This window comes from Drosophila subpulchrella, chromosome 3R (genome assembly GCF_014743375.2).
Source record: "Drosophila subpulchrella strain 33 F10 #4 breed RU33 chromosome 3R, RU_Dsub_v1.1 Primary Assembly, whole genome shotgun sequence".
Classification (NCBI taxonomy): domain Eukaryota; kingdom Metazoa; phylum Arthropoda; class Insecta; order Diptera; family Drosophilidae; genus Drosophila; species Drosophila subpulchrella.
The window spans coordinates 14,123,021-14,150,785 of NC_050609.1; the positions used below are offsets into that span (position 1 = coordinate 14,123,021).

General features: G+C 40.2%; 2 protein-coding genes across 2 annotated transcripts in view; both read right to left on the reverse strand.

The window, feature by feature from the left end:
• LOC119563305 (zinc finger protein 853) overlaps positions 1 to 27,765 on the reverse strand; it is a 68,910-nt gene that overhangs the window by 14,589 nt on the left and 26,556 nt on the right. The gene's annotated exons all lie outside the window — the stretch shown is intronic.
• LOC119563306 lies at positions 2,988 to 3,770 on the reverse strand. Its single transcript, XM_037876639.1, is given in 2 exon segments — positions 2,988 to 3,725; positions 3,727 to 3,770. Coding segments are annotated over 2 exon segments (114 nt in total). The 3' UTR covers positions 2,988 to 3,655.

Here is a 27,765-nt window from a genome sequence, read left to right on the forward strand (position 1 = left end):
CTAACAATATGAATTTTAAGGTCTCTGTTTCGAATACCTTTTTTGCATAATTTATACATTTTGCGGTAGCTCAGACTGACCGCAACTCTTTCCCGTTTTGCCTGCATTTTAATTATGAAACCAACTCGTGCCAGATGCCAAATCGAAACGAATCGAATTGATAATTTGCATGAGCGAACGCCCAAATTTTGCACAATCAACACAATAATTACAATTGAGTTGTGTTTTTTGTTTGTAGCTGACTTTAGAAGTTCTCTTTTGGCTTTTGGCTTTCGCCTGCCTTACTTTCTCGATTAGTAGTTTATCAGCCAGCTTGGCAGCTGCAGAGTCATTCATCTTGTGTCCAGCAAATGAATCTGCAAGTCTGCAAATCTGAATATCTGAATATCTGCAAATAAAGCTGTTGCCCCGGTGATCTGTCAGTTGTGCTGCCGCAGCCTCTTTTAATTGCAGGCCAAATTGAAGCTGACATTTATGCCTGCACTCCATTTCCATTGCCATTTCCATTTCCATGCCGAGTCCCCTCCTCTTGGCCTGGCTAATTGCCCAGATGCTGAAATCCTCCCGAAGTGAGGTCCTCCTCTAACGGGAGACGATCACATGCAAATTGAGCTGTTCGGGGGATTTGTAGTTGCAACTCGGAGTTGTACGCACAATTAGTGTTAGTCGTTTGCCCGGGACAACACTCAATGGCAATTAGGGTCGCCTGGCGTACGAATCCATTGCAAAATGCCAACAGTTGTCAGTGTGTTTGTTGGCCACAAGTGCTGTTGGCCACTCGACAGGGGCACGCAAATTGTAATTTATGTGACAAATTTTTATGTACCACTAGCGAAAATTTATTGGCCAATGTTTGCCGAGATTCTCTCAAGAGGAACCTGCAGTTTATGATGAGCCAGCCGCTAAAGGCTCCTCGTGTTGGTCGTTAAATGATGAAATCGTTTCGGAAGTGAAGCGATTCGATTGAGATCGGCTCTTTATCTGGGCCTTGATCAGGGGATTTCTTGCGGAGCTTAACTTTTATGGCTAGTTAAATTCTCTAGGACAACAAAATAGCCACATCAATGAAAACGATTTAGAGTTAGGGAAGTTAATGAATGGAGAGAGATTTTATGCAGGTTATGGTATTAGGCATGTCGGTTGTAAAAAATTAGCTATTTTTAAGTTTAGCTAAGTACTTTTTACTGCTAACATAAATTTAATGAAATTTATATAATTAGCTACATTTACGTATTTGATGGGAAACTTTAGATCCTACACAAATTTATATGAAGTATATCTTAGTATATTTAACTTTTTTGCTTAGTTCGTATAAGCATTGTCAGTTTAAAAAGTTCATTCTTTAAAATAGAAAAGGAAAAGCTTAAAAGTCTATAAAATAATTTTGTTATCATATTTATTATTTATATGTAGTACGATTGTATTAACCATCTATTATTTTATCATTGTTCTCAACTGTGATGAGATCTTGGCCGGAAAAACAATAAAATTGGTTGCTGTTCCCAGTCATTCTATTCTGATGCTCATCTTCCTGGAAACAAACACCTTCGATTGCACTCGAGAACGAGCGATGGACCAGCACTCGAGGCTGGCCAAGATTCCAAGATTCCAATCCATTCATGCCGGAAGCGATTCATTCACAACGTGTTGACTCCAAACAGGTGTACGCAGACCATAAGCCAAGTCACATTCGACTATCATTTATCACTTGAGCCACGGCAGCGACTTAAGCCGAATCTACGAGTATTTAAGCTGCTAAAGTGTTCGAAGCGTCTTTGTCCAGCGATTTGTCAATGATGCAAGCTTATGGCTTCAGCCGATAGAATTTCCCAAGCGAACCCATTCATTAACTTCGGTGTCCGTCGCAGCGGGACGGCTACCAAATAGAAAACAATATAAATAGTTCGAATTTCGTATTTCGTGCTTAAGACAAAAAACAAACACATAACGAATTAGACGCATTTAAATACACCGATCGAAATCGATTTGCATTTAAAATCGAATCAGAGATTTCTAATTTCGTGCTACCACTGGCCAAGACAATAAAACGCCCACGCTTGGGCAATAGATGCGAACCAGTTTATAGAGCTGGCTCATCAGTCATTTTGATTACCACAAATAACCGGAGCTGGGAAGCCTTTTATTGGCCTCTGCCATTGATGTCAAATAAATTGATCGCGTCTGAATGCCTTTTTAAATTCCTCAACTTACAATTTGTTTTGTTTTGTGGTCGCTACTGTGGCTTTCGGGCTTATAAGATGGTCCAGTTTGACTCACTGACTCTGACATATTGCCTGACAATCTCACTAAAACAATAAACACAACGCAACTCTAGAATCAAGCATAGCATTAAGACCAGCAAAAGGTCAGCTCGGAGAACTCGTTTTGTCATTTGCCAAAAAACACAGAAACATCAAGAGAGGCAGAAATAAATTGCTTCAATATCGAATTAATAAAATTCAAATTATTAAAACTGGCCACTTCCTGATCGAACTAAAAACGAAACCAAAACAAAAACACAAAAGGCAGTGGGGGGAATTAAAACAAATTCCTGCATTATGTGACCCAATTTTTTTAGAAAGAGGAAAATAAAATAAAATCCAAAGTAATTTATTGCATGTTTTGCTCATTAAATTGATTTTCCCCTTTGATTTTGAGTGCCAGTGCCAGTGTCATTGTCAGAAAAGGGGAAACATGGACTTGGACCCGGTGAAACTGGGAAGCCAAGGAGTCGAGAGGAGCACGAATGTTTGTTTGTTTGTTTGCTTGTACGCCGAATGCGACTGCTGCACTTTTCGGCACGCTCGAGTTTCATAAAAAATGCCAATTAAGCGTGAATATAAGTGCCAGATAATTTTTCAGACAGCAGCCAATGTAACCCAAATTGCCAAAAAACGCGAAAGAGTTACAACAAAGCCAAAACAAGCAACAGGAGCCGAAGGTAAAAAGTAAAACCAAAAAGTAAAACTCATTTTTCAGGGGTAAAGTTCTCTAACCAAAAGGTTACTCATATTCTTTCAAATAACTTGTGATTGATTTTAAAATTAAATTTAAGATTTTTAAGTTCGATTATAACTAACATTTCCATTGAGTGAAATTCAGTGATCTGCAGTTTTCCTAGAATCTCAAGACAACCCAGTTTTTTTTTTTGAGCTTTCGTCTGTGCAACATTGTCAATAGATTTGCCTTTGAAGTGACCTGCTGACAGCCGGCAATGATGACTTCAAAAGCCCGCCGCTGACCTCATAATAAGCCAGGCTCATCGCCACTCAGTTTATGGGGGCTCATCTGCCTTCAGGGAGGGCATTCGAGATTCGTTTCGGCTTCAAGATCCCTCTGCCAGGCAGCCTTAAAAAATATTTACAGCACTCAAGTGCAATTCAAGTGCTGGGCCAAGTCGAGCGATATGCCATGTCCACATCCACATCCACATCCACGTCCAAGTCCGAATTCGAATCAGGCAAAAACGAGACCGACCCCCGAAAAAAGTAAAACCCAGGCCAAGAATAACGAGCCAAAGTGTTTCTTCGCTTTTTTTTTGTTGTGTCGGATTTTGAGCATTTTTCATTTCGGAACGACAGGCGAACTGATGTTGACGTCCACGTCTGTATCTTGGAATTGAAATTCGAATTTGTGGCATCGTTTTCGGTTTCGTTTACGATTTTGGCCAAGAGTCTCTCAGCGCGGCATTCGTACTTTGACTAGTACAATGACAAGAGTTCCGATCCCAAAACAATGGCGGTCATGCTCATAAAATGCCCAAATGTCATCGGGGTTTTGTTTTATACGGTTATATATAAACCGATCTTCGCTGTTATCGCCGGACCCTGGGAGGCGGCGGTGATTTTGATAAATGTTTAATTTATTTTGTGCCTCGCTCGAACATTAAACCTGGCTATTTTCTGACTTAATGAACAGAAATTAACAACACACTGAGATCACTCTCCGGGGGGAGATGATATGTAGGTATATATTGTTCGGATCCAAGGGGAGACTGAGACAGAAGCCAACCATGCGGAAGATCATCAAAGTCTGCGCTTTTTTGGTCAAGTTTCTTCTCGTCTCGTCGGGCTTTTCTCATTTACATTACATTATGCTGGCTCTGGGCTCCGTATTATGAATGAATGTTTACCTACACACATGTGAAAAATGTTGTAATTAGTTTTCAGCTTTTTTTTCCCTTCTTCGCCCAGTGAGTGATTTTCAACAACGACTGCAAATTACAAGTTATTATTAATGTTAACAAGCGAAATCTCCGTGTACTTATGTGTGTTTATGTGTAAGACCGAGTGTATATTGTATAGTGAAAACTAATTTAGCAGGGGGTCGGTCCTCACCCGGAATCCCCTTGATTTGATTTTTTTCGTTTTTATTTTGTTTTTTTTTGAAAAACTTATGCACTCTGCCACGTATGTATTGTAACATTAATGACTGTTCTTGATTTATGCGATGCGATCAGTGGGGAGCAGGAGGCACCTTCCTCGGCAAGTGGGTCACATGTCCCGTGGGTATTTGTACTTACAGATGCCGCTACACGAGGCACTAAATGCGGTCATAAAAAAGAGGAAAAAAAAAACACAACCTCCCCAGTAGCGCTGACATTACATAGAATCCGAATCAAACACAAAATACGTACCACAATAATTATGCAAAGAGCTGCAGCGAAGAACAAAAAGCTCGTTGCACAAACGACATCGACACGAACTCATAAAATATGCAAAATGTGTGCCAGGCAGCCAACAAACCGGCAAACCAGCAGAAGTCGGCACTCAGCCAGCAACTTGTGTCAATAAAAATCAAGCCAAGCACTGCAAATGCATCCTCCGACTCTCTAGGCCCAATCCTCTGCACTTGTTCCATCGGCTCGATCCTATGGCCACCACTACCATATGCAGCTGGAAAACTGTGAGTGTGTCTCGAGTCTAGACAGCAGACAGCCAAAGTCACTTCACATTGCACATTGCGCTTCCTGACTCCGGATTCAATGAGCCATGGCCGCGAAGGATGGAGATGGTGCACTGGATGCTAGTTTTTATGGCCCACCGATGCACCGATTCAAGTGTATATAGGTTGAGTGTGTGGGACTTACTGGCTGTACTATATATGTTCGAGGGGGTACAATAAAAAATTCATCTCTGCCATGAAAACGGCAGAGCCCCGAGCTAATCAGGGGTTAAATTTATTGTAAGTCCTCGGGGGAATTTGCATACACCCGCGGTGATCGGATCACATGGCATCATCGGATGGGATCAATGGACAAATTGGTTTACGTACTGGGTCCACAAGTCGGCAGGAGCAGGAAGCGGCTAAATTCTGGCCAGCTTTACGAGGATCGTAAACATGGGGAGGTGTTTTGAAGCAACATTGCTCAAATTAAAGTAGATCGCGGGCCAAAGCACTTAAAATGCCTGCTCCACTATGAATAGTGGTTGTGACCATGTATAAAAAATTTAATAAAAATGTTAAAAGCTAAATTAGAGTCCAGACCGTAAGCTACGTTTCTTACTTAGATATCCTTCTCAAAAAAAAACTTTGTTTATATAGATCAAGCATTTTAAATATTTTAATAAAATTCCATGTTTAAGCTATACTTTCTCTGCGTGCAGGAAAACTCTCTGGCATTTATGGCTGGCAGTAAATAAATAAATAAGTAAAGCAAACGAAAATCAAACGGGAAAATGTCAGAGGTAAAAAGTTCTCAGTCCGGGCAGCAGACATATAAATTTATGACACATGACGTTGTGGAGTACAAGTACGGACCCCAACAACATCGACATCGAACGAGAGTCGACTGAAGTGTAACTTCCCACTGACCCAATTTACAAGCACTTAATGCCAAAATGGAGAAGTCGTAGAAGAAATAAACAAAGACGAAAGCCAGGCCGGGGTAATGCATATCAAATAAAGTTCAAGCGACAGCAACAACGACAAAAATTATGACCAAAATAGACAGCACTGCCAACAACAGGAACAACAACAAAGAAATTTAAATTAAAATCCAAAAACTCCCACACATAAAAAGTCGAGAAAGAAACACGCCAAAGAAAAAATGTACACACATATACAGGGCAAAAAGGGGTAACCAAAAAAAAAAAAAAAAAAGGTCTGTCAAAATTAAATCATTTCGGTGGCAAACAACATAAACCGATGGTTAAAAGTTGATAATGATGATGCTTGGATAACGCTCGTTATTACTATGGTTGGTGTTGTTTCTGCTGGATTTGCTGCTGCCTTTTTTTTTTGTGTGTGTGGCTTTTGGCCGTCCAGTGCGTTGGTGGCTGGCACTGACAGCGTAACAAATGCTATTTTGACAAAGTGTCTGACATGAGGAGCGTGGAAGCGCAGACCCAGAAAGAGACAAGCGAAACGACGAGGGTACTGCCATCATACCATCACAATTATGCGAAAGTGAGAAGAAATACAGTGCGAAACGGTCTTGTATACCATACCATACCATCCACCATACATGGCCAAAAGCAGATGAAATTTATGAAAATTTTCTACCGCTGATAAACACCCGCTAAAAGTTAAGCGGACAAACGACCCAGGGTCCATTCCACTTGACGGCCAAGCTTCCGGTTTCTTTTTTGGGTGAAATTTTCTATGCGCCTGTGGCAGATTTATGTGAGAAAAGGCAACAACCAGCGGCAAAACATTTTTCATAGAAAATTATAAACACCGAAACACCGATGGCGCGAACTCTAACAAAAAATTTGCATATTCCTCCCTTTTGGCGCTTTAACACGTTGGCTCCATGACACGGGCAACAGACTTTTTAATTATTAATATTAGACATTAGAAAATGAATACCAACGAATAAGATAAACAAAATCAATCAGTCAGTGGTTTCACAACCCATGGGGCTTCACATACAAATTAACAGCTTTTATTTCACTCATCTGTCACCGTGTTTTTGGGCAAACAAACTAGATTTGCCGTTAATTGAAGAAAATCTTTGTCTGTGATTTTGGCCATGTTAAATGGACAAATGAGTGACTAATTTAACGTCAAATAAACAAAGAGATTGCATAGAAAATCTTATATAATTTCAATAACAGTTATCAGGAGACAAAATCTTATTTATTATAAATATAACTTCTATGCTCTACATCTGTAAAATAATATTAAGCCGAATATGATTAACTAGTTACTGGGTTTTAATTAAAAATTGCCGAAACTAGTTTTCTTTTACTTATCTATAGTTTTAAGTTCTATTTTTATTAGAAGTAATCTTCGATCAAACGATTACGACGATTTAACTTATTCTTAGAATTCCATCATATTTTTAAAGATTTTATCTCTTTTTTGTCGCACACCACAATCAGTTTTTCGTTTCATTCATAATTTTTGCCTGAGAGCGTCAACAAGTTCGTTGCCTAAGTCTTTTGTTCCTGCTCACCAAAAAAGCAGTGATCAAGAGTTAATACAAAGTTATTCACTAGTGTAGTTAAGTAAAGCTTATCTTCGCCATGAGTTCGTTGCTTGAGTCTTTTGTTTGCATTGCTGAATGCGGCGTTGATTTGGAATTGCTTTTTTAGTTTTATTTTCCGTTTTTGTCGTTTTTAATTTAAAGTGACGACGTTTCACTTTAATAATTTTAATACCTTGAGTTTTTTATTGCCTTCATTTTAATTAAATGCCATTAAGGTGTTTCTCTTTCCCTGAGCTTCAAGCCAATTGTATTTTTTTTGTATTAGCCATTGGATTTTTTTTTGTGATAGGCAGTTTCGCTGAAAAATTGTGTTGCTCCCATTCGGGATCTTATCTAAAATTGATTTCGTTTTAATTTACTGCCTGCACACACTTAAACTTCGGTATATGGTTTTTTTGCTCTCTTCTATCATCAGCGCCCGCTTGTTATTGATTATATTTTTACACAATTTAAATAAATAAAACTGATTAATATTCATTGATGGCTAATTTATAAGCGTTGTATGTGTCAGCGAATCTGGGTGCCTCGGTTTTGGTGCTAAAGCCGCTGCTACTGCCAAGTTCGACTAACTTTCTTCCAGCAACTGGCAAAATTATCAATTATGAAGTCATTATTATTTACAGCAAGCCAAACATGCGGCCAGCCGCTTTTGATTAATAGCTTTTCAGCCACGGTCTTGTCAAGGGTTCGCCGTTTTCTATTTTCGCAAGCTCAAATTTTTGCGCATTTTTCTTCATTTTTTGCACAGAAGGTGTTGCCGGAACATTTTTTCTGCGTTTGAGTTTTTGGCTTTTGCGGCAGTCGCTGCGCAGTTCTAATTAGCTAATTATACGCTGAATTAGTATATAATTATTGCTGACTTGCACACGCCGAGTGACTAATTTAACCGAGCCAAAAGCGGCGCCTTAGCGAAACTTTGGCAGTATTTAATTTTGAAAAAAAGAAATACTCAAATGGCAGATAAGGCTTAAATGCCGTTGAGATGCGCTATCAGCGTTTTGTGAAATTTGTAATCAATTTGTTAGTTTTCGGCACAAAAGACCCCGGACAAAGAATTCTGTATTAATAGTTACTAGATTGTTCAAAATGCTTTAGTTTTTTGTTTTACTTCTGCTTTGTTTTGCGGTTTTCTGGTCATGATAACTAGCTGGGGATTTCTAAGAGACGAGCGTCATGACTTTCCAAATACAAAACACCAGCGATAAAACTTGAATTTATATGCCTGCGATAAGGCAGCGCAGCTTTGTGTCCCACCACAAAAAACTCTGATAAAACTATTAAAAAATACAGAAATTTGTATATATATATAAACTACCAAGATTTGATTTTAATATGGTTCTGCTTTGCATAGATGTGCGTCAGGCAAGAAATATAGAAATACCTACAAATATAAACTGAAGACCAAAGACTTGGCAACCAAACTTGCACTTACCGGTTTGAAATTGGTCAAAGTGGTCGGAAAGTTTATCCAATTTTAACAGCTTAATAAATCCACATTAATATGTACGTTTATAGTATATGATTCTTTTTGTATACGTATTAAATTTGTTGGGCTACACAATGATTTTTAGTAGTTTTTCCCAGGCCTCAGCCCATAATGACCATTATTTATGGCTAACGATTGTTGAAGACACACTCTCACACACATTTATCATCTCATCGTCTTATCAGACGAAACATAATTCTCGGCCTGCATTCATAAATTTGCTAGCCACTACTATTTCATTTGCATTTGTCGGAGGTGCGGGAAATATTCTTTTAACAAAACTAATTTGGCGGGGTTAATTAAAAAACTCCGAGCTCCGTAACGCAGTTTCCGTTGGCGGTTTCCGTTTTTTATGTTGTTGGTGGGCGACAGGAATCGGAATCGCGACGATAGCGACAACAGGCGATAGAAATTTTCAACGTTGGCCGACGGCAAATGAACTTATACGGAAGTCGGTTGAGGTGAGAAAAAACAGAGACCGCAGCAGAAACAGACGAATTCGGATTCGAAATCTCCGCTCGAAGCTCCGAAACGCACGCAACGCTCAAACACTTGAAACTGAACTGAACTGAACTAAATCTGGCTCTTGGCCAGCATGTCCAAGAAGTTGTTGGCCAAAAGCAGCGACGCCGGCGTCGACTTCAGCCGATCCGCTGAGAGCGTGACGACAACGCCGGCAGAGCAGATCTTTCCGATTTTTTTGGGGGTTTTTCGATTTTTGTTTCAGCTATTATAAGATCTGTTTGTTGTGGCCGGAGCGGCCAAAGCGGTAAATGATAATAAAAGTTAGCCAGCCTCTTGGCCAGGCCAAAAGCAAAGCGCTCTTCGCGCTCTATTAGCGATTCTGATGCTGATTTATGCTCTTAATATATTTGTCAATTATTTTTAGGATCGCCTGCCGCTTAATTCTTTTGTTTACTGGCGGTTTTCTATCGTTTTCTATGGGTGGCTTGGGATTATTTTTAGAATTTGCATAGGCTGGCAAAGCATTGAGCATTAAACTGTCAGCATTTTGATATCGTTTCGCCCCATAAATTGCTCGCATTATGATCGTTTCTTTGGTTGTCTTAATCAATGGAGAATTGTGCAAAAATAAAAACCTTTTGACCTCTGTCCGGTAGAATCTGGTTTGCTTATTATTGGGGGAAAGGCTGTGACGGACACGCCCAGTCTATTGAACTTTTCCCATAAATAAGCTAGATGGTTTCTCACAACAATTATGCGGCTAGCCATTGATAGAAACGCTCTCATTCACATCCCTGGGCCCCCCTTGTTTAATAATTTATCAAAAGCTTTTAGTCAATGATTTCGAATTTACAATTTCGATTCGCCTCAATGGCCCCAAACTGCGACTGTATTTTCTTAAAAGCCTTTCCACTGTCTCGCAGTAAACACTCGATTGAGTGGATTGCCGCAACGACCTGACCCCCATAAGCGTTTCACTAATTCATGCCACTTATTAGCCACAAAAACACAAAATACAAAAACACAAAACGGCCAGGCCAACTTGCACCTGCCTGGTGGAGCCGTGCTCCATTTGGGGCATTTCAACGTCAATCAATATGCATTTGAACTCCATCAATCGTTTCTTCGGCTGTGGGACTTGGCCTGGCCTGGCTTTGAGCATTTCTTTTGGCTCTTTCTCTTTCGATACGATTTTATGGCTTAATGCCGTTTTCTGGCCATTGAGCACTTAACGCTACATTTTCGGGCGGGACGGGTTGGCAAAGACGGCATGGATTGGTAAGGGGCATATTACCCGGGCTTATTGGCTGTCTTGTATCGTGTATCTGGTATCGCTATCGTTGTTCATCTGCTTTGCATTTTATGGCGACCCTGCTGACTTTTCTCACATTTCTACGACCGAATTTCAATTTTGTTTACATCTACCTTTGGGACCAATATACAATATGCTATAGTATATGTTGGCTATTATGAATTTTTAATAATTTCTTTTTATGTTTGATTTGACACTCGGGCAAACGATGAGAGCGGTTCCAATATATTAACGGTTTTTTAATTACCCACTGTCGGTGCCCCAAAACAAGTTCGCTGCCCAAGTCTTTTGTTCTCCGCTCGGACAGCATGACGGCCTGACAACACCAGGCTCCGCATCCAGGTCGGAAAAGTGAAATTGAAGTAGTGGTTGCTGTTGGCGGGGGAAAAACGGGAGGCGGGCACCTACATACGTATAATAATGTATAAAAAACCTAGTAATCAGGGGAGCCACAAAGATCGGGGGCAGCTCATTAACTTGCCGCTTTCGTCAACCAGCCCCAGATGCCGAAAAAAAAATAGCGCCACGTCATGTGAGGCAGTCTGTGTTTTTTTCTTCTACTTTGTATTTCGAGTCCCTCTCAAGGTGTTGCAGCTACCAGAGCTACCTGACTCCCCATCTCAAGCTCCGGAATGCAGCGCCCACTCGGCCAGCGCTTATTATTTCCTCTTCTTGGGAGCCTGCTCACCGCCCAGCTTGACCCATTTTCATTATGGATCGTATGGATCATGCATATATCTATACATACATAAATCTGTTCGCGGCTCCACTGTCTCCTGATCTCATTGTTAAGTGGAACTATTAGTTTGCTACGTTTCCAGGTCAACGGGGCAATCAATCATATTATGTACAGAAGGAAATTTGTATAGTCGCCGCACAAGGAGTGGAATTTGATTTCTCTTTTTTTTTTTTGGCACTTTACATGCCCTTGCGGCTGACTTTGTATTGTTAAACGGACAGTCAATGGCGGAAATACCTCAAACGGCATAGTTTCTTGTCAACCATAACGAATCGCCGAGCGTTGGGTCAAGAAAATTATAATATTTCATTCTATTTTGCAATAAATTGATTTTTATTCAATTTTTTATGGGTAGAAAACAAAATTCAAATAATATTTTTCAATAGAGTTCTTCAATCTTCCTTTTCCTTATCTTTTTTTATACATTATGATTAGCTTGTTTATTTTCTCATTCATAAATTGCAAAATAAACAATACTATAATAGAATTATAATTATAAAATAAAGATATTCTAATAAATTCAAACAAGAACTTATAATTCTAGTATGCGTGTTATGATTTTCCTAAATGTATTTATTTTCTTTAAAGGTTTTATTAACATAATTGTAATTTTTATAAAATCTAAGATCACTAAAATAGTAATAGAATTATATGTTTAAAACAAAACATAACATAACAAATTCCCAAAATATAACTAATCATTTCAGTAGAACCCACAAGTTTTTTCAAAAACAGAAAACCCACTAATCATCCGTGGTCTTCAACGACATTCGCGTCAAGAAAACCAACAAACGGAAGTCCGCACACAACAATTAAAGATGACTAAAACCAACCAACAATCGACAAATAAATTATGGTTATGCACTAAGCAAATATGACTTAAAAATTATGGCTTCGGTATTTATTCTGCCAGCGGTTTCTCGTCTTCCTTATTTACGTACCACTGCTTATTTGCAGCAGATTTGTTATACATTTTTTCTCGAAATTCCTTTCGGCCAATGGCTTCTGGGGGTATTTTTTCCACTTGCCGCCAGATTTCCCAGCATATTTCTACACAGAAATCGGCGCAGGAAGCGCATACCAGAGACTCTGGCGTTGAAAGATAAATAAAAAGCTGCACATTCACGATGCTGACCGGTGGCGCGGCGGCTGTTATGAAAATGAGTTTAAGTTTTTGTTTGTTTATTTTCTAAATGAACTTTTCACCAAGCGGATGTCGAGTGTTTAGCGGAAAGTGAAAAGTGCTGCTTAAAATGACTTAGTTTGCAGGTTTCGCCGGTGCCGGTTGCGGAAGTCAGTAAGTCGGTAACTAACAAGTTGTCTATCATGGAAAAGCAATTTCCATGCCAATGATTTATGAGCCGCTTAACCGGCCCATTACAATCTTATCTCTGGGCTATTATGTACACCGTTTGAGCTGACAAAATATATTGTGCTCGAAATCTAAAGCTGCCACGCTAAACTTCAAGTTGAATCTGAATCTCGAGCTTTGGCTGACGCTGACATGTCGCGCTTATCGCTGTTAAACTATCAAGAGACCAGCCAGCAGACAAAAGCCGAATAGACCTGGCCAAAAATCGAAAAAAAAAAAAAAACAGCTAAGAAACCAAAACAAAACCTGGGTCCCGGGCAAACACACAGCACAGTACTATGCAGTACAATATATGTGTGTACACAGTGTGTCTCAATTGTTTGCCACCACGCACGCGCGCAATTACTTAAACATGTCCAAGTCCGCGTCCACGAGTGGAGCCCACATTTGCCAGCCAGGTGCACTGTGGCTAAATGTGTGTGGGTATCTATCCTATGCTGTGCCATGCTATGCAAATGCGAATGCAGTCTCAGCTCGTACTCATTGAATGACCCTCGTTAGGCGCCCCCCATTCCCCATTCCCCATACCCCCATTGCCCATTGCCCATGCCCCGGCCCTCGTGCCCCTAATCTCCTCCTGACTCCGTCACGCTTTGTTTGGCCTGTCAAGATGACAAGTGTTTGCTTTGCTTTTGCCTGCTCCTCGACGCAGCTGGCGCTCCGGCCATGTAAACTTGACATTTGATAGCATTTTAATTAAAAAGAAGTCGAACGGTGTTGCAGGAAAATTTATGACGGCGCACTAAATCCCAGAGCATGTGCGTGGTCTCTGGAAATGCCTTATTTTTTTTTTGGTCCACTCTAGCGCCAGATCTGTCTATAGATCTTAGAAATTATATCACGCAGCGTTCGGATCTGTGGAGGTGGCTAGCTATATCTATATATATAAATAAATGTATCTGAGGTGAGGCGTTGTCCGTGACCGTGTGGCTAGCCCAGCGAAATGAGGTCGAAATTATTTGCAATTTATTGAAGGCAATCACAATGCCTATGAACTATATTTCCAAGCCATGGCATGTTGGCTCTTGTGGTTGTTGTTTATTAGTTCTTCAGCTGGCCTTTTCATTGGGCCATGAAATTCCGTTTTCTCGCCCTCCTCCCAGCACCTCGTCTCTATTTTTCCAACTTAATTTTTATGTTTACTCTTTTTTCCGCAAGACATTTCTGCAGATCGTGTTGGCTCGGTTCGGTTTTTACTTGGTTTGGTTTGGGAGCTGTGGCAGAAGTGCCGCGGAGATTGATAGGAATGCAGCTGGATGTTCGGTTGATTGGAATAATGGCATGGCCGAGAGTTATGTGGGCACATTTATCTGCTTTGATTGCCTTTATAAAATATTTTATGGCAAAATGTGTAAAGTAATCTTAATGCAGTTGCTGGGAAGGTGGCGTTCTTCAAAGAAAAATATATTTCCCAAAATTATATTGATACTTAAAATGGCTTAAGAATTTTTTTTAATTCCCATAAATTTTATTTTAATTTTTTTAACCACCGTAAGAGTATCAAAACTTTGGTTTATAGCCCTAAATATTCGCCACTCACGACTCCCCAGTCAATTCATTTCCCTTCTTGTTTCTGCCAACTTTTTTTTTGGCTGCTTTTTGTGAATTGAGTTAATTTCGCTGGTAGCGGGTGGTTGATTAAAACGGAAATGTCGTGCGTTTAGCTTAATGATCTCCAACGCCTCGCCTTTAACTCGTTCGTTTTCAAGTGCAAAACAATTTGCATCCCCTGAGGGGCAAAATCTCCAGGCCAAATAAGAAGCCTCACCCATATTCCGTGCGAACCCTTGAATTTCGTTTTTCTCCATTTTTGTGGGATCTGAAAACTACGAAACGCTTTTCATGCTTTTCATGTTCAACGTGATCTGCGCTGATCTCTTCGCATCTCCATTTTCATTTCAATTTTCCAGCTTTGAGATATTTCCCGTTTATTTTTTTGCGCAGGTGTTGGCTGCATTTGAAAATAGTGCAAAATCGTGCTAGAGATATTTGTACGTGATGCCATGTTGTAGGTGTCGGATCAGGATTTCGTCTGGGTTTCAGTTTCAGTTCGGTAGACTTTAATTTGGCCAAGAAACCCGGTGAGAGCCAAGAACCCAAAACGAAGGTTTTATAAAGGGTAAAGTCAAAAGCTGAAAAAATGCGTGGTTGCGGGTATGCCTATTCAAATTGCCCAATTGTGGCCCAAACTCACACTGAAACAATTGCAAACTCATTGACGTCATTAAAAAACGTTTAAAATAAAGTTTTGCGCCTTTATTAAGACTGACATTCGAACAAAGGCTCTTGTCAGCTTTTTGTGGCTGTTGTCTATTATTATGATTAAAATATCCCAAAGAGTGGTTTATTTTTGTTCGACTTGATGCCGCTATTTTTCATTATCCACACCCCCATCCCTTGGCCCCACTTCAGTCCAGAGATCTCTGTTTATTTAAGTAGCCACCTCAGCCGAAAAAATTATTGTTGATCTTTTTTAGGCCGTTTCATTGTTGTCTTTACGAAGCGGGGCGTTTCACAAAATCAAACTGCTCCACATACACGGCATTTAACGCATAGCCCAAAGAGTGGGAATATGTAGGTATATGTCTCTGACTCGGTTCATTGTTGTTTATTTTTATAAGGTCTCGGGCCGGGACACACCTTAAACGAGCCACCGAATGCCACCGATAGATAGCCACTGTAAGCCATTGGGCAATGTCCCGCGTTCCACAACTACCGAACCAAACTATGGATTTACCAAACTTCCAACTTCCAGCTTACCAACTTCAAAAAGCTATAGGCGGCATTTAAACATTTTCGATTTGTTTTAAATAAAAGCAATGACATGCCGCAAAAGTTTTAACAACAATCAATGCAGCACATAATCACAAAGGCGCAGCAGCGTCTGGTCGATATTGGTTTTTGGCTTAGGAGGTGTCGGTATTGGTATTGGCTTGGCATTAAAATCGGTAAATAATTCACGCCATTAAGCGTGCGACGATCTGTAAGATACAATACGATATCATACCATTCGATACGATCCATTACCCCGAATCGAAATCGGAATATGAATCTGAATCTTGTTTGCATCTTGGGCTGAAGCTGAATTGACGTTTATAATTTTTACATTTCGACTGGCTTATTTATGGTGCAATTTCGTTTTGATAATTTGCTGCCTTAAATGTGTCCACACTCGATCTGGCTACGTCATTCCAATAATCGGAATGTAAATTATATATATCCCCTTATTTATGCGTGGAAATAAACTAGAGGCTATTTACATATGTTTATTTAGATTGGCAGCCCATAAAGATAGCCAACAAACTAATTTCCCTGCACAGCAGGTGTTTGTCTTTGTATTGTTATCATCTCAACATTTTCAAAGTTGGAAACTATATATTTTATGTGGTATTGTAAAGAAATTGCCATGGAAATGGCTAGAAATCGACTGCCCTTCGGAAGGTTACACCAACGTACATCTGGTAAGTGCAAACGGATTAATCAAAGTGACATTAATGGGCATGCTAAGATTTCCCTCTCCGGAATGGTTTACCAAATAACTCAGATAAAGTCGTTAGGGCTCGTTAATTGAATTAGCTATCTGAGATTGCATATTCATGCTCAATCAAAACGAACACCGGACTAGTTTTGAACCGCCATTAGCAATGCCTAAAAGCGGAAAAATATAATTTCTTGTTTTAGTTTAAAGGCATCTCTAGGAATGAGATTGAAATTTGGCCTGCAAGAGGCTATAAAATCTGAAAAACAACAACCAGAATGCCCGAATTTAAAATCAATTAAGTCAAATTTATGCTGACATGAGACAAATCTGAAGCAGCAACAGATTTTGCGTAGGCGATCATTAAACGAAACGGACTACAGAGTATGGGGAAATGGGTCTTTGATGCTGTAACCTAACCGTTTTTGGTTGCCCATTTTTTAGGGTCCAAAACAAATCATTAGGTGATGTAGGTTTTTGGCTGCCCGTCTTTGCTCGATACTGATGCCAGATTTATGCGACATTAGCACGCGATATAGAACAGCTCCCAAAGGCGATTATATATTGGATTGTGATGAGGCCACCTACGGTGCGATGAATAACAATTAGTGGCATAAATCAATGACAATCCTCCATCGAGGGGTTGAGTGTATGTTTGTGTGTGCCCGGGAAGGCAAACAGGCGCATAAATAACGCAGATACATCGGTAATACAACTCGGCTATCCACACAGCCAGATAGCTCTCGGCTCTTCTCGGCCAGAAGACTCTCTTCCACTTGCCAGCTTGTCTCGTCTCGGGGGCTCTAATTGCTCCGCGTCAATGTTTATCCAACTGTGGGTGTTCCACACGCACTCGCTCGTTGACCGCTATACGATTTATACGATACTTCTCTCTGGCCGCCAATGTTTGCTTATTCTAATGAACCCACACGATACCTCTGAAGTAGTACAGTGTGCAGAGGAAAAAACCAAGTCTAAATATTCATTTCAATATTTGCATTTAAAGCCGCATTAGTTTTATGTAAAATCATATAGTCATAATGGGGAATTTGTGCATAAATATGGAAAAGTAAGGACTTCTTAAAAACTCGGCGTGCGTCAATTGATAAAGAAGCCTATTTCTTATAAATTTTAAATGGTTAATCCTAAAAGATTTTTAAAATGCCTAACAGAGAAGTCGGAACAAGATCAATATTTATTATAAAATTAATGAGCTACACAACCGGTTTCAAAGTGTTTTAGACACCCATATATATTTGAAATATGTTGATCAATTTAAACTTAATAAATTATTAATGTTAGGTTATTCAAGCAACTTATACCTTTATTAATATTAATACCCTTTTAGGAATGTTTCATCTTTATGGGGCTTTATAAAGCGGCGAATAAACGGTGTTAAAGGGTTTTTAATATTTGGTTATGTATATATTTAAATTTGTTAAATATCCAAATGTTGTCTACATGTAACTAAGCAAATTGATCGTTTTAATACGATTGGTTTCTGAGCGAGTTTTAGATTTACTCCATTACCGAGGAAAATTGCGGATTCCCGAATGATGTCATGTTGATCATGTAACTCAATTTCAATTTACATGATCGATGCTCGCATGCCAACGGGTAGCTGTGAGAAAAATTGATTGAATTAAAAGATACACTTATTCGGAGGGAAGTGGTGCACGGATGCGGTGGTTCAGAGTGGCTCAGAGTGGTTCACAGTGGTGCAGATTGGTGGTGGGGCAGGTGCCGCGGGGCCAAATGTGTAACTGTGCAGGCGTTCGATTTTAATCGCTTCATTTAAAATGCCGCTCGATACGCATCAGTTGGCTCCTTGGCAGCAGCAACATTTACTGCAGTAGCCACTGCATTGCGTGCCACTTGCTGCGATCTCGTTTTGACCAAAAACCGACTGAAAAACCGCCGAGCGCTTGTGGCCAAAATCGAAACACAAATGGCCGCCGTTTGGCAGCAACTGCCACTGCCGCAGATTGGCTGACCATTTTCATGCTGGGGGAAAATCAAACGAAATTTTTAATTAAATTGTTTGCCGCACTTGGCCATTCGGCCGATGGCGTACAAAAAAATCTTTTCAATTTTAATTAAAAGGCCTGCGAGTTGCCAGCATTTGGTTATCGCTGACGTATGCATCGTATATGCGAATCCCATCCGATGAACCGCTTTTCAGCCCACTTCCTTGCCCCGTGGAACACGTGTGCCGTAAATCAAACCGCCTAATGATGCATTTAGCGCATGAAATATGCCAATGCAGCCACGCCGGGTCACTAACTGCGGCTAATTTACGGGCACATAGATACTCAACACGGCACACACACACACCCGCAGCTCGTGGCCTATCAAAGTCAAGGTGGATATTAAGTGCAGCGGAATATCTGTGCACATGTGCTTTGCAACATCTTAACATCCACAGATCTACAGACATGCCCATCCAGCACTCCCCTCGCTTGTATTTACATGCGCATTTAGTAATTCTCACAGTCTGCCACACTCACACCGCCATGCGAATCAGAAATCAACACCCATACAGCCGCACATATCATACTAATGATGCGAAATGACTTTAACGGCTCTTTTCTTCTGCAGGTGCGATCAGGTGTGGGGTATATGCAACTGCATAAAAAGATCTTCAGGCGGCATTGAGTGGAAAGAGGAAGTAGCTACTACAAAGTGTTGGAATGAATTTCAGACTCATTAAGAAGTATTCGAGCACTTCTTTTGTAATCAAGAACGGCTTAAAAAGTGTACTTTGTAAACATTTTAAGTTTTTTAAGCCACGTAAAAGAGTTTCGAATTTCTTTCTCACATATGTGAGACATTAAATTCAGGCAAGAATTTATATAAAATATTTAAAAGTCTATTTCCAATATATGTGAGATATCCAATTCAATAACATTATTCAATTAAAACCATTATCACGTTTAAAATATTTTTAAATTGTTTATTTTTAGCAGGTAGTTTAGTTGTTAATTATACCATTCTTACAGAAACTTAACTTTTATAATAATAACCAATGAAATGTATTTATCATCTGCCTATTATTCTCAGAAATAAACGTATAAAAAGGAAGCAAAGCTTTAGTTAAATTATTTATTAGATTCCATTCTTCAATGTCGATCACATCTTAATATTGAATACTGCTAAGAATTTTCAAAGTATTTATTTCTTAGTCCCAATTATCATTTAATATAAGCTCTGTTTATAAGTATATTTATAATTCAATTTAATATTATTGAAATTTCTAAAGATTCATTTACTTGGGTTACTTAGGATACCAGTTCTGAAATTAGCCTTTTAAAAACTAAGCTTGGATTACAGGGTACCCCTTCGCAAACTCTTTTCTTAATACTTTGTCAACACTATATTTACTAGCAACTACAACAAGGCCGGCAAAGACAGGCAATGGCCTGATCACCGAGTTGGTGTTGGTATCAATGGTCTGGGGCTCTTGGCAACATAGTTATAGTGGCAGAAGGGGGCGGGATGATCAATGGCCAACTGGTTCTTTGCTCTCTCCCGCAATTGCAGACGGCAAATGCAGACATCGACGCTTTTTTCTATGAAATAAAGGTCAAATGAGCCAACAAGACAGTCGACGGCAACAAAAACAGCAACAAGTGATTTTTTCTTAATTCTTTTACCACAGAGCTCCACTTGCAATGTCTGGCCGTAAAAATAAAGATTTATTGTATAAAGATTCTCAAGCGTTTTTACCCCTTTTGTTTGGCTGCTGCTTTGGCCTGACATTTGTTCAACTTATTTGGTATTTTTGACTGTTCATGGCAAAAACGATTTCGTCGCCTTAATTACGTGTGTAAAATGTTTCTGTTTAATTAAGCCGTTTCTAGGGAATTGTAATTGGCGATGGCAAAGGTGAAATGGGAGTACCAATATTGCCACTCATTATAAGACTGTAGAAATGCGAAAACACACCCAATAGAAAGCTGACCCAAGACCATTTCCGTCGTGGACAGCACATTCCATTCCCTTGGCCATTTCTCGATTTCATTCACAGAAGTGCCAGGGAATCTTAATTCGAATCGTTTAGCAACGGAAGCATCGGCTTTGCTGGCCAAATCTTTTCTGCTCCACTTAAACATTTGCAACAACAGAGGGGGATCAGCACAAAAAAGGAGAAATACGAAAAAAATTAATCAAAACAAACAATGAAGAAATGGTCAAAAGCAAATAAAAAGTGCCGGTCCAGAAATTGGGTCCAAGATTTATGCCCCGAGGGCGATTTTCGGCTATTTGAATGATTCAAAAGAGGAGCAACAGCAGCACATTTCGCCATGTAATCTTGGGGTGGCCCAGAAAGTAGAACGAACCATTGAACCCGCATAAGGCCCGAAAGCCAAAGAAACCGAACCAAATATTCATAGAGCTATGAAAAGGCCAATTAATATGAAACTCGTTTCAATGGAATGCCGGGGTCTTATTATTATTACACTTATTTCGTTTGTATTTGTGTATTACTTCTTATATTTTTTTTTGGTTTTCTTCCTCGGCTCAATGTATTTGCACTTGAGCACATTACTCATACGCCCGGTTAGCCGGGTTAAGCATTTCTGCTGCCCTCGCTGGCGGTTGGTTTTTATTTGGTCAGGTAGAAGCCACCGTAGCCGCAAATGCCACACGTTACGCATACGCCAGGTAGGCCCGACCCGGCTCAATTCGCCTTACATTTTGTCGTGGCTCGTGATTGATATGCGCTCGCACAATATGATCGATCTCTTTTCTTCATCATCAATTACAGTTTGCTCAGCTTTTGGCCCGCGCCGATACCCATTGTCCGCCGGCTCTTGGCCGTTGTTGGTTTTATAATCACTTTTTTCGTTTTTGCTTTTGTTTTCTGCCTTGGTAATAATAGCTGGTGTTGTCTTGGCCGTTTTCCTCTTGGCCCGGCATTTTGTGGGTTAACTGCATATTAGACGCTGCTTGGCGGGCCACACACAGTCATGTGATTAGCCGCTGCTCCTGGTAGTGAGTCATTAGCAGTTTCGATCGGGCTGCCCAAGAAAATTCTGCAAATTACCGTTGGCCAGGCTAGCAGAGCAAAAAAAATCATGCCAACGGTTTTGCCTTTTATGCAAATGGTGTGGAAATTTTTTTTGGTGCCCCAAAATAGTTGATCCCCGAAACTATCGGGCCCGCCCCTCGCAAAGCTCGCTTCGATTTTGTCAAAGCTGTCAGGGAAATTTGCATAAATGATAACTTTATCGAACTGAGCCAATGAGTTGGATAGTCTGCGGCAGGGGGCGTGGCCAGTGAGCCGCTGAGTGACTGGCCTACGTGCGTGTCACCTGCGTGTCTGTCGCCATCCCGCTCTGTCCTCTGGGCCTGTAAAATTAACATGTCACTCCACTCCGCACAGGTGGAGACTTGGCTTGGCTTGGCTAAAATGCCTCGATTGGCATGCCATCCAAGTGGGTTTCCAGCCGGCAGAGGCGTGGCAAAGATGTGATGCAATTCGGCGGATTGTAAGGTACTTTAAAGGCACGCTTCTGAAATATGGGTGCTTTTTTTTTAGATTAAGACGATTTCTTTTTGCTTAAATAGTTTACCATTGTTTTAAAAATATTTTTTTATTTTATTTTAAAGCATCTTCCATTTTTGTTACTAGAAATTTACCCTCTCTGCTTGTCCTTTTAATGTTATGCCGCAGTTATGGCTATAAGACACTTACCGTAATGTCGACTAACCTTAATAAACTTAAAAAAAAACAAAGAAAACAAAAATTAAAGGTTAAATACTTTATCAATTAATTGTTTAATTTAAACATAGAAAATAACAGATATGTTTTTAATGCCATGACCTATTAAAAATCAACCAATCAGTTATTAGAGTTTTGGATGAGAGTCATAAGGCCTTTTATAAATATAGCTTTAAGTATGAGCGATATTTTAAGGCCAGAGAAATCAAATTAAATGCAGAATTATAAAATAAACTAAGCTTCTTATTTTATGCGACTAAGAACCACTTGTATTCACTGGTACACCAAACTCATTAGCTTATAATAACCATAATTGAATTAATTTCCAACCATCCCAGTTTAAGGCTTATCAGCATGCAAGCAGGGTTATTATATAATACAATTATTCTTAGTACAAGTCACCGGCTGGCAATCGTGGGTCCGATCTACAAGTGAACCCAGCCTTTTCCTGTCGTTTGTCATCCTCCCCCCGCTCGATATTGTTTCGAATCAAGGCAATGTTCGTGGCCTAAACAAGCGCTTAAACAACGACGGCAATGGCTAAAACAGCCCGTGGACGCTGGACTGTGGACTACATGAAGTGCCAAATTTATATAACCATTAGATACGGCGGTGGCTAAGCCGCTAAACCTCCATGGCTATAGAGCAATAGAGCTCTATGGTATCAAGAGCCTATACTACTACTATACCATAGTATACCCTAACCCCATTTGCATGCGCCGCCTTCGTCGACGACTGACATCGCAACATTTTGTTGCAGCGGCTACCAATTCCGCAGTCTGCCTGCCGTCCGTCCACTTAGTCGCAGCTCGTTTGGGCCACGTCTTTGGCTCGGGCTCAATTTTGTGGCAGCCACTAGTTGCTAGTTGCTGGTTGCTAGTTGCCAATGCTGCAGGTTGCAGGTTGTTCTTGTTGCCCGTTGTCGGTTGGTTGTTGGTTGTCGGCTGTTGGCCGATGGTTGTTGGTTGTCATGTACGAAAATTGTAGCGCGCATTGCTGCAGGAAATAGTTCAAACATATCAATTTTATTTTTATTTATGCTAATAAACCGTTAGGCCGCCCGAGTGAATTATTGCCCATATACATAAACTTTAAAAAACGAAATAAAAAATATAAAAAAAATATAAAAAAGAACCCACGACCCGGCGGCACATGTCGAATCTCTGTTGTGGGCACCTCGATCTCTCGGGTGAAATCTGTGCATGCACTTTGATTAATCAAATCAAATTAACGCCGCATTCCCACACAAATCAATGCAATTTGCGGTGCAGCCTGCCAAAGAGCCAATTGACATCGGTGATTCGACTATGGAGTGTGGAGTATGGAGTATGGTTTTTGGAGTATGGTCTTTGGAGTATGGTCTTTGGCTCTGGCGAAAGTGTTGAGAGCACAACACCCACCCAAAATGGCAGCCGTGCCCATTTCGACGCCTTGTGGGCGTGTGGGCGGGTGGTGCCGGTGGTGCTGGTGGTTTTTGGTGGTTATTGGTGGTTTTTTGCCGGTGATGGGCGAGGCCTCTATGCAAAACAAGTGCGATCAAAAACAAATATTCCATCTACTCCGGCTTGTCAGATATACGAACACACTTGCCTTTCGAGAGGCTTAAATTATTTTCGGTTTTATTGAAACTGATATATTATAATTTATTTAATATGCAAAATAATATAGTTTTCTTTTATCTTGCTCCCTAATTTAAAGTTTCTATGATAAGACATTTTAAAAAAATAAACTCATCTAGACCTTCATATTAGGTATGATACATAACATCATAAAATACTTACTATGCTTAAAGTACAAATAAAATCAGTTCATAAAAGTTTTTCCCTTTTTATAGTATTATCCTTGAAAACTTTTGACCAAAAAGGCTTATAAGTCTTGAATAAATATATTTTTTTACTCATTAAGGACATCTTATTATATCCAGTAGCATAACTTTCCCAGCAAGAGTATGACAAATCGGATCGTGTTGGGTTTTAGCTGGCATTTTGGGTTTTCCAGCTGCAGACTCTTAAGGCGATTTGACAAACGATAGACAGTGCTACGGCAAAAAATAAATAAAAAGCTCACTAAAATGTGGACACCAGAGTGCCCGGGCCATGTTGTCTGTGCCATTTTTGGGCAACCCCCGACGTCATTATTTGCCGGCCTGCGAGTACACATAATTAAAATTGACTCAAGTGTCGCCGCTGTCGTCACACCCAGTTGGAAATGTTCTGGCTCAGATGGATGGGAATGGTGGCCAAAAGGGGAGTGAAGCGGCGCTGGCTGCATAAATTTCAATTGGCAATTGACAGCGGTTTGTTGTTGCCACAAATCTCTGTCAGCTGCATAGTAAAATAAATGTTTATTGTTCGGTAAGTGCCGCAGCCCCGCTGGTAGGCCAAAAAAAAACCCGAAAAAAATAGTCACATTTAATGCATGGGCCGCAATTTATAGGAGCCATTTTCGGCCATTTGATTGAAAGACCCGCAATGGGCGTTCACCCATTGCCAAAGTGCTCCGTGTGTTTTTTGTCGAGATTTCGCGTATTTTCGCCTATTAATTTACAACTTTTGAAGCCATCGCCTTAGCAGTCAGTAGCGGACAACAACTGGGCAAACAATTTGCCATGGCCAAAAATGGCAAGCAGCTGAAAAATTTCGCATTTCGCATTTAGCTTTTTTTTTGTGTATCTTTTGCATAATTTCCTTCTCTTGTTTGGAATGGCGCATGCCATGGACAAAAACTACAGAAAAACAAAACAAACTCCTCTGGCAAAAAGTGAAACTTTCATAATTACTTGAGAATTTCTGGCAAGCAGTATCTTGCATGGCCACTAACTCTCTTTTCAGCTTATTTGCTGCTTTCTGGCCAATTAGCAGAGCCCCCGGGCCGGTGGCTAACGGTAGCCCCAAGCTTTAGCTTCAACTTCAGTCCCGACTTTAGCTTCAACTTCAACTTCGGATTCGAATCCGAATCCGAATCCAGCTCCTGCCCAGCTGCCGGTGGTCCCCCCGAGTGTTTGCCGTACGCATTAACGCCGTTTAGGCCCAAAAGACAAACGGCAAACAGCACCGAGCTGAAAACAACAAGCGGGCAAACAAAGCGACAAACTGGCCAAGAAGCCAGGGGACAGCTGTCCACAGCTGGTGACCAGCTATTAGCCAGGGGCTATCTCGTGGATCGCCTCTTGTTGACTCTCTGGTCAAAGATCTATTGCCTGCACACATAAGACACAAAAAATGTCGTCAAATGTGTGTTATTCTTGAATTGTATTGTTGGACTGGGGATCCTACGGTATTTTTATTCAACTTGTGTATTTTTTAAAAATTATTCGTCTTAAGAAAAGTATTGAAATTTTATTAAACTTCAAAATATGTCTTATAATAATTTCTCCATTTACTTTCTAAGTCAGTTGATAAAGGCTTTTATTTTTGATATTGTTGTATAACTTTAAGGAAAATATGGTAAAATTGATTTACACTTGATTGCTTTTTTAGTAATTTTACATTAATATACAATAATTATATGATAGACTTTAAGCTAAAAGAAAAAAAATTGTTCTTAGAAGAATGTTGACATAAATATATGAAAAAAAAATTGTCAGAAATAGTTTGATATTACGTACTAAGATTGATTTGAAATACATGCCGACTCCAAAGTATTTAAAAATTCTATTTGTCTAACTTAAAATATTTCCAAAGAAATTTATAATATCAATGTTTATTTGTACCTATACTATTATTATTATTTAATTACTTTTTTTGTCATTTGAAAGTTTAACAAAATGTATCTACATATATATCCTTGCTGTTTCTTAAAGGAGAAATGATTGCCTAGCGACAGCAGGGTATCTGAGCTTCGACTTGACCCGCTTCAATGCTGTTTGCCCATTGCCAATGTGGCATTTAAAACTAATACGAGCGAGACAACAGCGCCCGTGTTGGCTGCCACCAAATTGGTATTGAAAACAGTCAACAGACTGCTTGGCGGCAGTCGCTGCTGGCTGTTGGCTGTTAGCAACTTGGCTCAGACTCGGGAGCCAGGCTCAAAGTCAAAGTTAGTTGTTTGCGCTGGGCAAACAATCGGCTTGAATGAGCGACTCGGAAGCGACTTGAGGAACATTCTTGAATGTGTCAGGGGCGCAACTAAACAGCAAATGGGCTGCCACGGCGACTGGCAGGCATTTATTTATGCAGACTGCACTCCTCCTCCTCCTTTTAAATGCAATTGCCAACACGACACTCGAGCTCATCGCTCAGCCCACATGTGGTCCAGTTTAACAAAAAAAAAAAAAAAACGTTTTGGCTTTCCCAACTGTTTATCTGCATGAGCGCTTTACCATTTTGCTTAAAGAAATCAACTCCCCTTTCCATTAAAAGAGCACACAAACACCTGTCCGCGAATGAAAAACACTGACTTATTTATGCGAATTTTCCTAGGCCATATTTTCGTTTTGCAAATTAATTTCTGCGCCTTTGCCTTCATTAGTTGGCGCGCTGGTGAAAATCGCTGGGAAAATCTGCCGTATCAGCAATCCTCGCATCATGATCTCCTTGTCAGATGACGACTCGTTTTCGTTTTCGCTTTTGGTTTAAGTTTTGCACACTCCGCGGAGTTTGCCAAATGTGACGTCTAATGAAGCATGAGGCTCTGAGCCAGTTGTCGTCGAGTTGGGGCTCTGAGATCTGAGAGTCGAGAGTCGGCAACCGGTTGGGGGATTTGAAAATCTGGTAGTCATAAGGCGATGCAGCCTTGATGTAAGATAATGTAAGATAACTGGCCGCAGATCCGATGACAGCGAGAGAAAACACAGGTAGCCACTGGGAGGCGAACGCAATGGCACCGATGACAGCCAAATGCCCGAGAATCGCCATGAAGATCCATGGGATCCATTTGGAATCAGCTAAAAGAAAATATTTCTTTCGCGTAGACTGAGCAAAAAAGGTTGGAGCTATGTGTTGGGATAAAAATCTTAAGATAAGATTGGTAAATTAAAAAAAAAATTAACGAATATTATATTCAGCTAAGGCAAAATCTATCAAAAGACTGAAATATATGATGAATTTCCAAAACATTTTAAAAACTTATATATTTCGATCTAAATGTTTTGATTTTTTATAAAAATGCATGTATACAAATTTGGTAGGATGTTTCTTCTCTAGCTTGCCATCACTTTCTGAAGTAAGCCCCATCAAACCCAATCGCAAATAAAGCAAGTGTTATAAGGCTATAATTTTTCCCTGTGCGTGAAAAACTGGAAAATTATATAGATGCTCAATGTGCATTGCTCATCGTCCGTTCTCGAATGTGGATTCAATTTGGGTTTTCTCACTCTCCCAAATCGCCAGTCGTCTGCAATTGCCAGTGAGCATATAATTCTCATTCGCAATCGCTAACAAGCAATTATACGTACTTAATAGCTGAATCCTAACGATTTCCTCCATTACCAGGAATCGCATTCGGGCAACCTGCCTTAATTTACAGCATGCAAAATGAAATGGAAGTAGAAACAGAAACAGAACCACTGCACCACCGCCAGGAGAAACACCATCAAACACAACCACCGAGGCCTGGTCGCCTGCTGTGCACAGGCAATTTATTGTGTGTTTGTTTTGGGCTCACATATGAGTACGAGAACGAGTATCTCACAGATACAGCACAACGGTGGTGCCTAACTGCAAATGTGAGAAAAACACAATTAGCTTTTGGCGGCGGTGCAGCGGGGACCACCTGCTGATGCCCAGCTCGCCACGAAATCCGAAAATAAGGAAAGC